The sequence below is a fragment of the Anas acuta genome, chromosome 18 (assembly GCF_963932015.1).
Source record: "Anas acuta chromosome 18, bAnaAcu1.1, whole genome shotgun sequence".
In the NCBI taxonomy this organism is placed as follows: Eukaryota; Metazoa; Chordata; class Aves; order Anseriformes; family Anatidae; genus Anas; species Anas acuta.
Window position 1 is genome coordinate 6253212 of NC_088996.1, and position 15464 is coordinate 6268675.

The following is a 15464-nucleotide window of genomic DNA, read 5'->3' on the forward strand; positions in this document are numbered from 1 at the left end:
TCCCTCGAATTTAAATTCTATAAGTAATTTTTTTTTTTTTTTTTATTCCCTAATAGTCAATGGGGAAAAAGGGATATTGCTTTTATTCTGTTATGAACAGTTAGGTTTATAAATGAGGTTAGAGCTTTTATAAAAGGTTAGAGCTAACCTTTGTGGTAGGAGCACCTGGTGTAGGTGAACAAGTGTCTGTATAAAAGTTGACCAATGAAAAGGTTCTCTCTGTTCAGGACAATAAGAAACTAATTGTGACCTAATTGGTGTTACAACACACTGGATCACTGTGCTTCAGTGTATCTGTTACAAAGTTAACCATGCTCCCAGCATTTTTCTTATTATAGGAAAATTTTACAGGAATACCTTTCTGTGAACTCCTAGAAAATACTTGATAAAAGAAATCTCTGAACCATTACTTGTGTTTAAAAACTCAAGGAAATCCTTACTATAAAAATTGTGCAAGTTTTTTTTAATAACCTATATTTTATTAGTAATAACAACTTCTTAGTTTTATTTGTTTTCAGGGAGCTTTCACTGTGACTCTTTGATGGATTTATAATTCTACCTTCACTGTTAGTTTGGAAACGCAGATTTTTAACTGTTGGGTACTTTATCTTAGAATTTTGACTCAGTTTTAAAGCAGTTCAGTTCAATTTGTCTTATTAAGTTTTGTTTCTGTTGCTTCTGTGTAGGTCTAAAGAGGACGATTCTGTTCTGGAAAGTGCGGCAGTACTGACTTAGAGTTCAATTAATCATAGACCAAAGTCTTAAAAATAAATTCTGGAAGTGAATAATTTAGTATGCCTGTTCTTGGTGTTGAACCATTGGAAAGCTTTTGGTATAATATTCAGAAGATGAGAAAGCTAGGAAAAGTAATTGTCTCTTCTGGAGAATGTAGAAAACACTTTCTCCTTGGCAATGGAATTACTTTTTCTCTGAGCTGACAGGGGTTACTGCTTTCGGGTTTCTCCAAGAGATGGAGTCGCAGCCCTTCTTACCGATTTGTGAGTGTTTCACATGTGTCACTTTGAGCTGCAAGAGGAGCCAAGTTCAGCTCTTTCTGCAGAGACGCACCTTTTCTCAGGATGCAAAGGCACAATGCGCAGGTTTTACAGAGACTGAATTTGTATGTAATTGTACTTCAACTTGCTGTATCTTTTTTTTTCTCCTCTGTATTTATGGCTGTATTTATAAAGATATCTTTTAAGCTTTGCTTATTTAAAAATCTGTTAAAAATAACTGTTAGTTCTAGTTCAATTCATAATTAATTTCCTAATAATCTGTTGTGATGGAAATAATAAATGGAGCAGCAATGGAGAAAAGATGGAATTGGGGACCGTGTTCTTGCACGCTGACATTTGTCCATTAGCAGGAGGCGCCACATGTAATTTCCAAATACTGTGTTCCCATGGATGTTTGAATGCTGCCCGGTTTTGATTTGCTGTTCTTAGATTTCATTTGCAGACGTCGCTTAGGACAGCACAGATGAAGCAGGACCCTTGTGGAGCTTTCTGACCTTGCAGGACTGGGCTCAGTGACCTGGGATGCGGGGCAGAGAGCACCCTGAGCAGCTTGCAGGCAGCACCGGAGCAGGGCTGGTGTTCAGAAGGACAGCAGCAGGCTGGGGGGAAGCCGTCAGGCACTTTGTGAGGCTCAGCAAAGGCTAACGCCAAATTCTGCGTCCGGGCTGGGTTTGGCTGGGAAATGCCTGCCTGGGAGCAGCTCTGCCGAGGAGGAACCATGGAGGAGCTCCCAACGGAGGGGCAGGCACACATGTTTCAGCGCTGCACCCTTGTGATGATGGAGGCTGGCCTTGTGCTGGGCAGTAACTGTGTCTGCTTTGGGGCCCTCAAAAATGCAACCACAGCAAAAAGACAGACCAGAGGGGGTGGTGGAGGGCTGCTGAGGTGCTCTGGGAACCAGCACACTGCATACGAGGAGAGGATCTGGATTCCTTTTGCCTGGGGAAGCCCAGAGGTGGATCTCATTGCAGTCTGTCCCTGCCTGAGGTGCAATTATGGAAAAGATGGTGCAAGGCAGCGCTGAGAGGATCAGAGGCTGAGGATGGATGGCTGTAACAAGTTGCAACTAAAGCAACTAAAGAATTATACCCTGACAAACGGGAAAAACCGTTCACCATTAGGGAGGCTAATTACAGGAATGGATTGCCCAACTCCATCTGTTGAACACTTCAAAATTTGATAAGCCACGGCCCAGAAAAACCTGATGTAGTTTGGAAAATAGCCCTGCTGTCAGCAGGAGGTTGGGTTAGAGACCTTCAAAAGTCCCTCCCAAACTCAGTTTCTCATTTGTCCTTTGTGAATGATGTAGAAAAGTTTTTGCTTGACTTTTAAAACGCAATGGAGTCAAATATGCACTTGTAACTGTGCATCATAGTATCTTACTGGCAACTTAAGCTTCAAAGTGTGCACATCTTCTACTAGGAGTATAAATTAAGTAATTGGTTGTGTAGATTGGTTTTATTGGAGCGATGGGGAGAGAGCAGCTAGGACATGGTTCTTAAGTGAGAATTAGCCATTAGAGAATGGGTTAGTTGTGAATCTCCCTTCCCTGGAAGGGAGGCCCTGTCTCGAGGTGTGATGGTTTCTAGGCTGCTGGGGAGGAGAGGGAGGAATGAACAGCATCATCTTAGCCTGCTGTATTGTCAAAGGAGGCATAAGCTGGAGGAAGTCTGGTGGTTCAGGTGGTGGTGTTAATTACCTCAGTTCCTCCTGGAGGTGAGCTACTCTGCTGCCTGTGCTTGTATTTAAAGCATTTGAAGTCAAAAATTGGCAATAAACAAACAAATCTCTCAGATGCTGGCTGGGTTCTTTTTTTCTAACCTTTTAAATATGAAAGTTTGAGGCTTTCCTTGGCTCTTGGTAAGCAAGGGTTTGAAAACCTCACATCTTGTTATTCTTCTCAGTCTGTTTAAAACTTAGGGAATCCTTGAAGTTATTGGAGTTCAGTGGCATTATGGATATAAAGGAATTGAACAGGAATGTTGGGAGTACCATGACATACGGAGCTATTAGTGTTGAACCCCCATAATCTATTTGAATGGAGAATCTGGAAGTGCTGATAACAGGAGCACAAGAGAGCGGCTTCTGTCCAATTTCTGCCCTGTTTTTTAAGAGGCAATGAGAACAGACTGATTCAAAGGATACCAAGGCACTGAGTTTCATTGCAGGGCTTACGGAGGGGGAGAAAATTGAATTCCTGCTTCTGTGTTTCAGCTCCCCAGATGGAGACAGAACATTTCCTCATTTTCAGTCAGACAGTAATTTCATACAGGCAGACCTACAGGTGTATAATTAGCTTCTCCCTGCAGTACAGACAGAACTGCTGAGGGAAAGTGAGGAAATATTAGAAATACGGATGTGACAGAACTAGAACTTAAGCCACCCGGCACCCTACGGAGTTGCTAAGCGTTCTCAGCAGAGGTAGTGCCCAGATCAGCAGGTCTCCGTGTTGCTGGGAGCTGTACAGGTAGGAATGGTTTTCCAAGGAATTGTTGGAAATGGCTAGGTGCTGCTCATCTGTCCTCCCTATCTCACCTTTTCCCATAGTTAACCCAGAATTAACTTTTTAAAAGAAAATTAGGATCCTGAGGTGCATTTTAAGTGTGACACCTTTGCTGCAGTTTCCTAGATTGTAAATATCTGTCCTCCTTTTTGATACTCTGTAGGAAGTATGACCCAAGACCTTTTCGTAGTAAACAAATAAAATTACTCAAATGTGGGTACAGTGAGTAGTTGTTTGAAATACATACAGTGCAACAGTGGCACGTCAGCTAAATAGTCTGTTTGTTTTCTTCGCTTGGATACCTACCACACAAGTGTTTCATCATGTAACTCTTTAGTAACTCTTTAAACACAGATGTTTTGTAAACTTTTTTTTCTGTTGGTCCAGTCATGGCTCTGTTGATTTCCTACCCTGAATGGCATCAGCCTCTAAAGGAGGAATGGGAGTTAGCTGAGTAAGTGAGCTATAGAGCGACCATTTGCAGTACTATGCCTTTATTTTTTCAGTTTTATTCTTTTAAAGTGGGTTGTATAGATGAGGTTATTCTATACCAACCATCGTGTGCTAGCACATCAGAAAACTATTGTAAACACTTTAAAGAGTGAGTAAAGTTGACTTCAGCTTGCTATAGACTAAATGTTTGAGCAAGTCTCTGCCTCTGGGTGTGCCGTGGGGTTTGTTTAGGCCATGGTTTAATTCAAGAATATGCCCAAACCAACTTGGTTCTGATTTTGGAAGTAAATGCAGTATGTATGCATTAATTTAAGTTACGCAGAAAATCTCTTAGTAGACACTTCTTGTTTTGCTTTTTGGCCATATTCCAGTTATTAAAAATATGCTTCTATTAAAAACCTGTTTGCAAACATGAATCAATTGACAGATATGGTATTTGATAACACGATTCAGGTGCTCACATGTTTAAGCCAGAGAGTGATGTGTAAGCAGCGCCTCAGCAACGCTGTCCTTTGACTCAGCATGTGAAACATGAACTACAGCAGTGACAGCTTTGGGTTTGGTATTAAAACTGGATTCGTGGCACTTTTGTAACCTATACGTTTTATAACCTGTACTGTACCTGTAGTTAGTCAAGCTCCTCGTTTGGTTTTGTTTTTTTTCCCAAAGCCAGCTGACGTTTTGGACTAACATTTGTCAGCTTTGCTTTGGAATCTCTGCTTTAGTCTCATCTACAACAATCCTCCCTTTCTTTTTTGCAAAAGATGCCCACGGGGCAGATAATACCTGAAGGCAGAGCGGTAGTTTGAGAAGGGAGCTGTTTGTGTGCATACCGATGCAGAACATCGGGAGCCTTGTGTGTGTGTATTTCTGGTAGGTGTTGAAGCTCTAAGACCCACCTCCTCCCCACTGTGCCCGGCACTGGGGGACACCGGCTGGTCTTTATTTGCTGCTGGCCCCAAGGCCCTGAGCCAGTGAATGAGAATCTGAAGTCACATCCAGTTGCTCCTGCGTTTCTTTTAGGTTGAAATAAGCTTGGTCTGTAGTAACTCTGCAGGTATGGACTAGCCTTGTAAAATATGTCAAACAGGTGATTCTGAAGTTTGAGCCTGTCTCTGTCAAAGAAATATTGCTGTTGAGTTTCCCACAGCGATTTTCATTTAATCTTCCTGATTAGGTTTTTAGCAAAAAGGTCCCCTTTGGCTACCCTCTTCTGGCATAAACTTAGGGAGTGGTGGTGTCATTATTGCTGATGAACTGAAATGTTTGGAAAACATTTTTAGTAGCCAAACAGCTGAGACCTCTTTCAATGATTGCTGAAACAATACAGGCAGAAAATACTTCTACTGGAAAAAGCACGTTAGTGAGCTGATCCTGAAGATACTAAATAAAAAATAAAAAAACACACAAATTGGTCCACGACTTTCCCAGTGAAATGCATCTATGCTTTTTGGTGTGGATTCTGTTCCTAATTTAGTACGTTGAGCATGTTTCAGAAATAGGTCACCTGTTAAATTTGGACGTAGGCCATACTGAGACACAAGAGGGAAGAGGAAGGTCGTTGTTGCGCCTTTCTCTTTTTCCTCATGCTTGGGTGTGAATTGTAGGAAAAAAGAATCATTGCAACACGTGTGTATTACAAGAAATGTAGTAAAAATCAAATGTTTTCTTTGTTTTCTAAACATCCTTTAAGACACAGAAACCCAAACATGTGAGAATTAATGTTTTTAAGACTACTCTTCAGCTTGATATGCCTTCCAATTCTTGCATCATTTTCATGTTGTGTATTTTTTCAGAGAAATGATGGCTTTTGTTTGCAGTCTGTATCTTGCTTTCATAGCTACATTTCTTAGGCCTGTTCCAGTATCATAGCTTCCCTCCTTTATAAAACCAGGTCTACATAAAATCACTTTAAAAACATTTCCTAAGGTTTGTTTCTAGGTAATGTATGACTGGAAAGTCCTCTTCCTTGTGTGGAAGAGGTGAGTAAATACAGTCGTGGGATTTAGTGCTGTGTAGGCTAGCAGCTTAATTAAGAAAGAAGATAGTAAAGTTATTTGAACTGCGTTTCTGTAAATGCTTTTGTTGAGAGAAAATTAAGTTTCTTGTTTGCTCAACCTGTTTATTTACTCAGAAGTTATAAATAGCCTGTTCCCTTTAATTGGGTTAACAGCTAAATGCTTACACAGAGGGATGAAAAAAGGAAAATGTTCAAAGGTGCATTAATTGCATTTTATTTTCCACCTGTGAAAACAAACCAAAAAAACCACATAGGTAATTTCAATCATATTACGATTATAATCAGTCTTTAAATTTGGGGGTGCAATACTTGGTAATATATGAAATTTGAAAGTTTATTGAATTTCATTCTTAAATTCACCTTTACATAACGGATAGTTGAATGTGGCACTGCAGCAGCTGTATACCCTGAAAATGGTCAGAATTAGGACTGCTAGGAGTTTAACATGTTTAAGAGAAAAGAAAACGGAGCTTTTGTGAAAACAGTCTATGAAGCTGGTTAGGCCTCAGATTTGCTCCTGATTAGTTTTGATTGTCATGGACATACTTGTTGGTTTGCAGCAGCCATTCTTTGACACCACAAAATAATAGCCTTTTGTCTTCAAAATAGTACTACTTTTAGGGATAGCTGCAAGATCAGGATGAACCTCAGAAAGTTTAGCAATTACAAACAAACTGCCCTCGTTACAGATAATTGCATTTGCTTATATTTCCTTGTAAATTTTAAAGTTATTTACGTGGGGATCTTTTTCTGGTCATGTTGATCTCTATGGCCAGTAAGATGAAGGTGGATACAACTAATTATGTAAATAGCATAACTTTTAAATACGATGATATGTGCAAGTTATGCAAAACAAAACAAAAGAAAAACAAAAAAACGTACTTTCTGTAAACAACTGGCTTACATACTTGTTTTTCATTTTTCAGCTGTACTTTCAGGTTTCCCAGCACAAATATAAAGATAACATTCACAGCTCTGTCCAATGAAAAGAGAGAAAAACAGGAGGCCCCGGAGTCCCCAGTGAAGCCTGTGCAACCCCAGATCTCTCCCTTAACGATAAACATTCCAGACAACATGGCTCACCTGATCAGCCCTCTCCCTTCTCCCACAGGAACCATCAGGTATTTAAACCCCGCAGATTGAATATAGGGCAATATGTGTTTACAAAATTGAAGCAGTTTTCTATTTCATTTTACGTATTTTGCTTTTGCAGTGAAAGTTAAGCTCAGCGTACCCTGCCTTGGAGAAAACTACCACTCTGCTACCTGTGAAAATAGTTGTATGAGCAGACGTTAGTATCCAAATGTCATTTGATCAGTGTGTACCAGTTTGCTCAGGATTCTTGCAACAAAGGAACATATGTTTTATTTGCATTCCAGATGATTTAGATTGCTTTTTGCTCTTGAATGCTTATGGGAAGACTTGAGATAAGTCCCAATTATACCATTTTAAACATCCTGATATTCACTGTCCCCCTTAAAGTTTACCAACAGAAAAAATATTTTTTGGTTATCATTAGAGTGTGGAAAACAGACTGATTTCTTGCTCCAAAAGCTGATTTAGTTTTGATTGGTCATTACTGGACATAAACAGAGGATTTACTTAAAATGAAGTGTAACATAAGAGTTCACTGTAGGGAGGTCTTCTGCAAGGGAGGTTAACTTGGGCTTTTTACTTGCTTGTCCTCCTTAATTTGATAATTGTAGCGATTGTTTGATTTATTTGGGATGAAATTCAATTAAACATAAGCTAGCTGTGCTCACAAATTAGTAAAATTAGTTTAAATAGAACTTTGAAAATTCACAGAAGGTTTAGGAGCAAAAATTTCACTTACAGTTATTTTTCAAAACCACACATGTCTTTGAAGGTTCTTTAACTTCCTGTGTCTTCATGTGAGTGAAGGGCTGTTAATGACTGATCTTTAAAAATGTAGATCCTATTAATGAAATATAAGTGTAAGGATAATTGACTTCTCTCATGCTTGCGACAAAATTGACTTATTTTGTGCTTGTGATCTCAATGCAACATTGAGATGTTGTAGTGTTTAATGTGATCTATATAAATAGTGGAAGCAGAGAGAAAAGGGATCTAGACTTGACTGTATAACAGGTTTGCGTTCTTATTAAAATTCAAGGAAAACATATTTTGCCCAAGAAATGACAGAGCAGCTCATAAATATTTCAGATAATATCACGTATATCACCACAGTCTTTGCCTCACTATGAATTTTGTAATTCTCTTTGGGGCTTTCATGCACCTGTTGAGTACAGTTTATTACAAACAAAAAAAAAGATGACAGTTTTGAGTCTATTTTGAGAGCAAAGCATGACAGTTTCTCTTCAAATCATCCTGTTTTATAGAAGACCTGTAAACTTGCTTTGATTATACCATATGTGTCGCTTTGTCAATATATGCTAAAGGGAGCTCAGGAGAAGGATGTTGTCAGTTGATATGTAAAAACACAGAACAGCAGTGACCTATATTTAAAAAATAAAATAAAAAAATAGTTGCCTGTTTTGGCTCTAATCAAGGATTCTTCCATAAAACACATCAAAAAAAAAACAAAAACACATCAGTCTCCTTTGTACAGCATATCACTGGGGGCAAATTATTAGTGCTGGATTTCCAATGGTGTGAAACTCAAGTCCAATAATATTTTTTTTTAAATATATTGCCCAGTCTGTAGTGCCTGCCATGTTTCTGTACGTATAGAGGATGATAGCAAGAAACCTTAGAGGTCAGACATAAACAAAACTTGGCAGATGTCAATTTATTAGTGTTAATGTGTAAATCCAAATGCTGTTTTCTAGCTTTATTTTTTCTTTATTTGAAACCATAGATTCAAGTTAGGTTAAAAATTGTCATTGAGGATAGGCTGGTTCTGGGGGCACAGCAGCCTTTGCCATTCTAACTCTTAGTTACGTTTTAGAATTGCTGCGGACTCTGCTGAAATCAGTTGCAATATAAATCTCTGCCAAGTATGTGCCCTTGCAGAGAGCTGCCAGTGTTTTTTCAGGGAAGGGCACAGACATTGCCCACTGAGTGCCTCTTGTTGGCGAAATGGGAGTTGTAGAAGGAAAACTATTTTTGTGTGCAGCTGTAGTTACTGTGAGACAGGGGAACAACCTTGAGGAGCATGTTCAGTGGAATCAACACACTTTTAGCTTTGTTTTTCTGTGACGGATGGCAAAATGTGAGGTATCCGGATGGACTTCTTTCCTTCAATTGGTAGTTTTACTTTGTAACAGTGTATTTGCTCTGTTGACCTAATACTGAGTGAAATCAGATTAAGTCAGTGCTGAAGTAGCCTATTTATAGAGTTTAGATATGTTTGTGTATGTATATGAACACACCTGCAAACAATTAAAATAATGTTTTAGATTTCAATGAGAATCATTTTTTGCCTCACTGCTTGTTATATTTTCTCAACTGTGCAAAAATAGTGCACAGGAGAGGATCTTTTTTGAGCAGACTAAATACAAACATATGGTAGAAATTTCAGGCACGATGTGTTTCTTGTTTCAAATGAGGGGCTTAATACATAAGCAACCGCTCATTTTAAAATGGACTTTTCTGTTGGCAAATCTTACATGAATAAAGTGCAACCTAATAAATCAGTTAATCCTTTTTCCTTTGAGGAGCAAAGCCTGAGCTTCATTTGACAGGTTTCTTCCCGCAGTGATTTTAATTCTCATGGATGAGTTAGAAAGGCTTGGAAAATGGGGGTTTATATTGGAAATACTGACAGGCCTTTAACTCTGCTCTGGAAGTGCTGGTAGTGGCCTTTTCTGCAATAAGAGCTTTTTGATTAAATATAATGTGGTGATATACTGTATAACAAAATAGTAGGATCTTCTTTTTATGCTCTACAGTGCTGCAAATTCCTGCCCATCTAGCCCTCGTGGTGCAGGCTCTTCAGGGTACAAAATGAGTCGTGTAATACCATCTGACCTACATTTAATGGCTGACAATTCACAGTCAGAAAATGACAAGGAAGCATCGGGTGGAGATAGCCCAAAGGTAAGCATTGTTTGAAATCAAAACTGTAAATTAAGTCTTAACTGAATGCAATACTTTTGAAATACTAATTTTGTTACTGGAGTATATGCACTAAGTCACAATGCAACTTCTTTTTTTTCCCAACTTTTAACTTTTAGGATTTTGTGATTAGACGTGACATTTATTTTGACACCTCCCTTCCCCCTCACCTTTGGAGAGGGGCTGTATGTGTATGCAGTTACATATCTATTTACAGGCGTTTGAAAATTCTTTAATGTTTGTTTCTCCACATTTTAGTCTTATCTTAAAATCTACTAAACAGAAGAGCACAATTGTAGCTTTTCTGCTTGAAAATTTCGGTTGTCCAGAATTACCTTAAATCAAGTTAATTGTGTTTTGTACCTTTTAATTTATAAAAGGATGCGTGTATTGTTAAATTTTATTGACCCGGACTTTTCTTTTTCTTCTGTAGGACGACTCTAAACCACCTTACTCCTATGCACAGTTAATAGTACAAGCAATTACAATGGCACCTGATAAGCAGCTTACACTAAATGGAATTTATACGCACATAACTAAAAATTATCCATACTACAGGACAGCAGACAAGGGCTGGCAGGTAAACTTGATTTCTAGAATGTTTTTTATTGTTGCTTCAAGAAACATCTTGGTCATAAGTCAATTGGTGAGCCTAGCAGCCCTTCGTAAATAGGATTTGTTAAATGAGTGAAATTGTCTCTCTTTTCTGATTGTAACATGTCCAACAAAGTAGGGAATACACCTTATTTGTTACTTGAAATATCACTTTATTCCTGTTACAGTATTCTCTAAACCTGCGGGAGCAATACATACAGACTTCTGGGAGCAAGACAGTTAGCATAGTGGATTTAAGTATATGTATGCTATCCAGGAATGTGGTTATGCTTTGTAACTTAATTGCATAAGCATATGTATTGTTATCTCAGGATAAAATTAAGATACTAAATATGACAAGTACAAGTTTATTTGCAGAGGGGGATCTTGACCATGCAACACAGTGAAGGAGCAAGCATGTGTTACCTGTTGTCTAGCACTATGTGCCTTTTATTTCCACGGTAGCCCACTTGTGAACTTGACTGATTCTGTACTGCGTTAGCCCAAACCCTTCAATTCTGTAGAATTAATTTCTGCTTTCTTTTCCTTTTTAAAGAGACCAGCCCCAGCATTTGCCAGGATGACTAACTGAGTATGAATCAGTCTGGCATAGTCTTTCCAGATCGTGTAAAGGTTCAATGCCTTTGCTGCTGTTTTTAGTTTCAGTGAAGGACAGAAGAGCACAATTAGCAGGATTGGCCAGTTTGCCCGTGTAACGTTCAGACTGCCCTGTCGATCACCAAGTATCAGTTTCACAGTGCTGCTCTTAGTACAGTCATGATCTGCAACAGAGGCATGCTCTGGAGTTATTTCAGGGAAATAAAATTTGGAGAGACTGGGGGAGGGGTAAAGCGAGGAAGCATTAATACGCTGCTTGCTCTACAATAGAAGACTAAAGAGTATATGACCTCTCATGGAGGAATAGATTTTAAATATTAATCACATACTTATTTGTCATAGAGTCTATGTGAAAGTTGACTCATTCTTAATGAGAATTCCAAGGTTAATGGGGAATGTCACTTCTACAAACTTTTTCTAATGGTTTGGCTAGTGAAGGACTTAACTCTTGTTCTGGCTAGGAAGCACCTAGAAGATTTTTTTCCCTTTCTCACATAATGCAGAATTCTGGCTGCAGTCGTACTAACAGATCTGTTTTAGCAGTAGGATTCTGTTTATGAAATGTTGGTCTGCTTTTTGCTTCCTATTCTGAAATATGTTGAGTATCTGTGTGTATAATGCTTCCTTATGTAAGCATCATGTAACCACACATACATTGCAACGCAGTTAAAGAATTCCGTCTTAGAACAGCGTATGCATTTAGATGTAGAATGATTAACAAAGCCAGGATAATAGACACAGCAGACATATGTTCTGGAATAAATAATTAGCACCTGTTTCTAAATCAATAAATAAAGCAAAAAGCCGAAAATTAGATGCTGATCAGTCACTAGTAGTTACTGCTATAACAGTAACAGGTGTACCTCATGTATCAGCGGCTTTGCTAGTTCTTATCCTTCAAGTATTAGATTATAGTTAAGGTGATTTTATCTGATTGATGTCTTAAATAATATTTGAGGCCATATATGCATATTATTCAAACCAGAGAGTATATACATGTGTATAATGTCCAAATCCTATACCTTAGTAAGTACTGTTGAGGTATTAATATCTTTTAGTATATAAAACTCTCATTTTGACTAGAGGACTCTTTGTGAATGTATTTTAGCAGGTACTTTTGGATCTACTCTTTTATTCTAGCATACGGAGAAATAAATACAGTTTATAGGCATGTTCTTGGCATCTTTCTAGTTGTGTTTCAATTTTTGGCAACAAAAACCATTTCTGGTTTCATCAGTTTGCATTTAAGAAACCATACATGGTTATCATTTCTTTAAGTTTTTGAAATTTGCCTTCAGGGTCATGAATACATACGTCTAAGAAGGATTTTGAGGAGCTTTTGTTAATGTAAAGCCTTTTCTCCATTTTCCCCTGTTCTCCCACAAGTATGTCAGTATGTATTCTTACACTTACTTTCTTCTGCTTCGGTGATAATGTTTTGAAAGATTTTAGGTTTATGTATTTAAATTTAAAAAGCACGTGCACAAAGCCGAGCATAGATAGATACTTCAGAGCGTTAGCTGTTTTCTGCATCTTTTTGATCAGGGTTGTGTGTTACAGCAAAGTGAGGATAAAGCAATGCGCAAACTAGAGCGGAGTGGCAGAGATCTCACTGAAGAGCTGTTTTAGAACCCACTGCCATTTGTTGTTTTTCTAGACAAACTAAATCCTTGGCTCCTCTGTTGAGACAGAGACTGTGGGTGAACTCCCAACAATCTAGCTGTATTTGGATCTTGTGTAATTTAATCTTCTCTTTCTGTATTATGGAACAGTAACAGAGGGGAATTGTGTAAGATCAGAATCAGCATATTCTGTGTTTTGCTGGCCCTTGTAGTACAACCTGATATTTTCCTTGACACCTGGGGAAGGGTGGTATATGAGGACTGCTAATTCTTGATTTTTTTACACTGCATTATGCTCAAGTATTTGTAGTGTTCTAACAGTGTTGCAATCACCGTGTTTCACGTTAACATACTGGTTTTTAACTGTTGGCAAAGATTTGAAAAATGCAAGAGTACCTTCCAGGTTTATGGCACTACCTTGGCAGTGCTCTGACTCCTGTTGAATTAAGGAATGAAAGAGCTGAACCCCGAGTCTCCTGTAGTACAAACTGCTGCAGTAGGCCACATTCTGACTTGAAAAAGTTATATGAATTCTACATATTTTTTTATGTTCCATAGAATTCAATACGTCACAATCTCTCTCTGAATCGTTATTTCATCAAAGTACCACGTTCCCAGGAAGAACCAGGCAAAGGCTCATTCTGGAGGATAGACCCTGCCTCTGAAAGCAAATTAATAGAGCAGGCTTTTAGGAAAAGGCGGCCTAGGGGAGTACCTTGCTTTAGAACCCCTCTGGGACCACTCTCTTCTAGGTAAGGAAAAACAGATGAACAAAAAGACTATGGCTGTTGTTTAATCTTCAGGCTGATACAGACTTGATAGTTTTGGATACAGTCACAAGTTCAGTAATTTAATTTCATCCAGACTCATTATTTGAATTCTGTATGATTTACGAGGAGGCTGCCAAAACACTAGGTTTGTTTTTATTGATTATTTTCAGTATTAAAGAACTGACTCAATTTACATAACTAACTGTCAGATTGTTAATGTAAGCAAGTCTTGCTGTACCTTTGGGTTGTGTTGTTGTTTTTCTTTTTTTTTTTAACAGAATTATAATTTTAATTTCTAACTGCCATTTAAACTGCACTTTAAATCAGCAAAGAAAATTATCAAAAAACAGTTACCGTTTTGTTGAACTTAGAAATTACAAGTATGCATCTAGTTTGATAATGTTCAAGCAGAATTTGATGGGAAAATACAAGGGTTTTACTTACTCCCTTTGTGAAGTTATGGCCTTTCTACTGGTGTATTTTTTTTGGCTTGCCCTTTAGACAGATTTGCTCACCATCTTTCTCCACCAGAAGAAATGTTCATGTTTCACAGATTGTGTAGAGAGTCACATTAAGAAGGCATCCAGCCACTTCTGTTCCATTAACTATACCTGAAGTTTGCTTTTTAAATCCTGTTCTTGTTTAACAAAAGCTTTTTAAAAGATCATCAAAACTGCTTTGGGTTGTAACTGTACTTGCCAGAAGGCAGAGGTGCCCTCCTGTGGGCAGTGTGTGTTACAGTCTCTGTAGAGGAAGGTCACTGTCTGTCACAGTTCAGAAGTTAAAACACATCAGCTGCTGCTTTCATTTTTAAATGCAGAAGTGCCCCAGCCTCTCCTAATCACTCTGGAGTGTTGTCTGCGCACTCCAGTGGAGTCCAGACCCCCGAGAGTCTGTCCCGGGAAGGATCTCCAGTCCCAATGGAACCTGAGCCTAGTGCTATCCAGCCAAAACTAGCGGTAATACAAGAAGCACGATTTGCACAGAGTGCCCCAGGTGAGGAATCCTGAAATAAGCATTTGGGGGTTGGAGATGGGAGAGGGCTAATATATAATACAAGTGTGTGTGTGTATGTGTATATATATTTATATGCACGCACTACCAAGATTTCACAAGTACACCAAAAATCAGTAAAAATATTTAAGCCCTTCACATTTAGAGCAATCACTGTAAAGCATGTAAACATAGCAGGTAAACAGCTTTTTGCAGACATAGAGGCTGCATTATCTGTGTGTATCAGAACCCTTAATGGCTTTATTATTAAGCAGGGATTGTGCTTCTGTCCTGTATAGGATTGTACTGTCTTGCAATACTTGTCACTTCCTTTGGATACAACATATTCTTTCTGGTTTAGAAAAATAAATACATTAACTGGGGGGTTACAGAAATAAGCAAATATCTGACATACATCTGTGGTCATTTCAACCTTTCAATGCTGGGGAGTGAAAGAGTTGCAAGGCTAAAGAGAGAGAACAAATATGCATGATAAGAATTTTCCTTTTTTTTAAACATGAACAAAAAAACCCAACAAACAAAAAAGCAAGGGCAAGGTGTGATGGAATACATATTTATTTGTTTAGATGATATACTTTTGCCATCCATTTTGTTGGTGATGCACCTGGAAGAGTAGCAGTGACCATTCTGTGACAAAGGCAACCAGTCCTTAGCAGAGACCGTGCATCCCCAGCCTAGGAAGCTGGGAGTTCTGCCACTGCAGAGGTCCTTCACACAGTACATGAAGCACACTTTAATTCCCATCTACAGAAGGCAGTTTTACCGAATGAATATTAAGCATAGCTTTGGCAGTACAGTTGCATTTGCAGGGGCATG

General features: G+C 38.6%; 1 protein-coding gene across 2 annotated transcripts in view; it reads left to right on the plus strand.

The window, feature by feature from the left end:
- FOXK2 (forkhead box K2) overlaps positions 1 to 15464 on the plus strand; it is a 47778-nt gene that overhangs the window by 27765 nt on the left and 4549 nt on the right. For both annotated transcript variants that reach the window (XM_068655255.1, XM_068655256.1), the window contains 5 exons: positions 6919 to 7113; positions 9865 to 10012; positions 10464 to 10610; positions 13423 to 13616; positions 14455 to 14630. In XM_068655255.1, coding sequence (XP_068511356.1) covers positions 6919 to 7113; positions 9865 to 10012; positions 10464 to 10610; positions 13423 to 13616; positions 14455 to 14630 — 860 coding nt within the window. The remainder of the gene's footprint in view (positions 1 to 6918; positions 7114 to 9864; positions 10013 to 10463; positions 10611 to 13422; positions 13617 to 14454; positions 14631 to 15464) is intronic.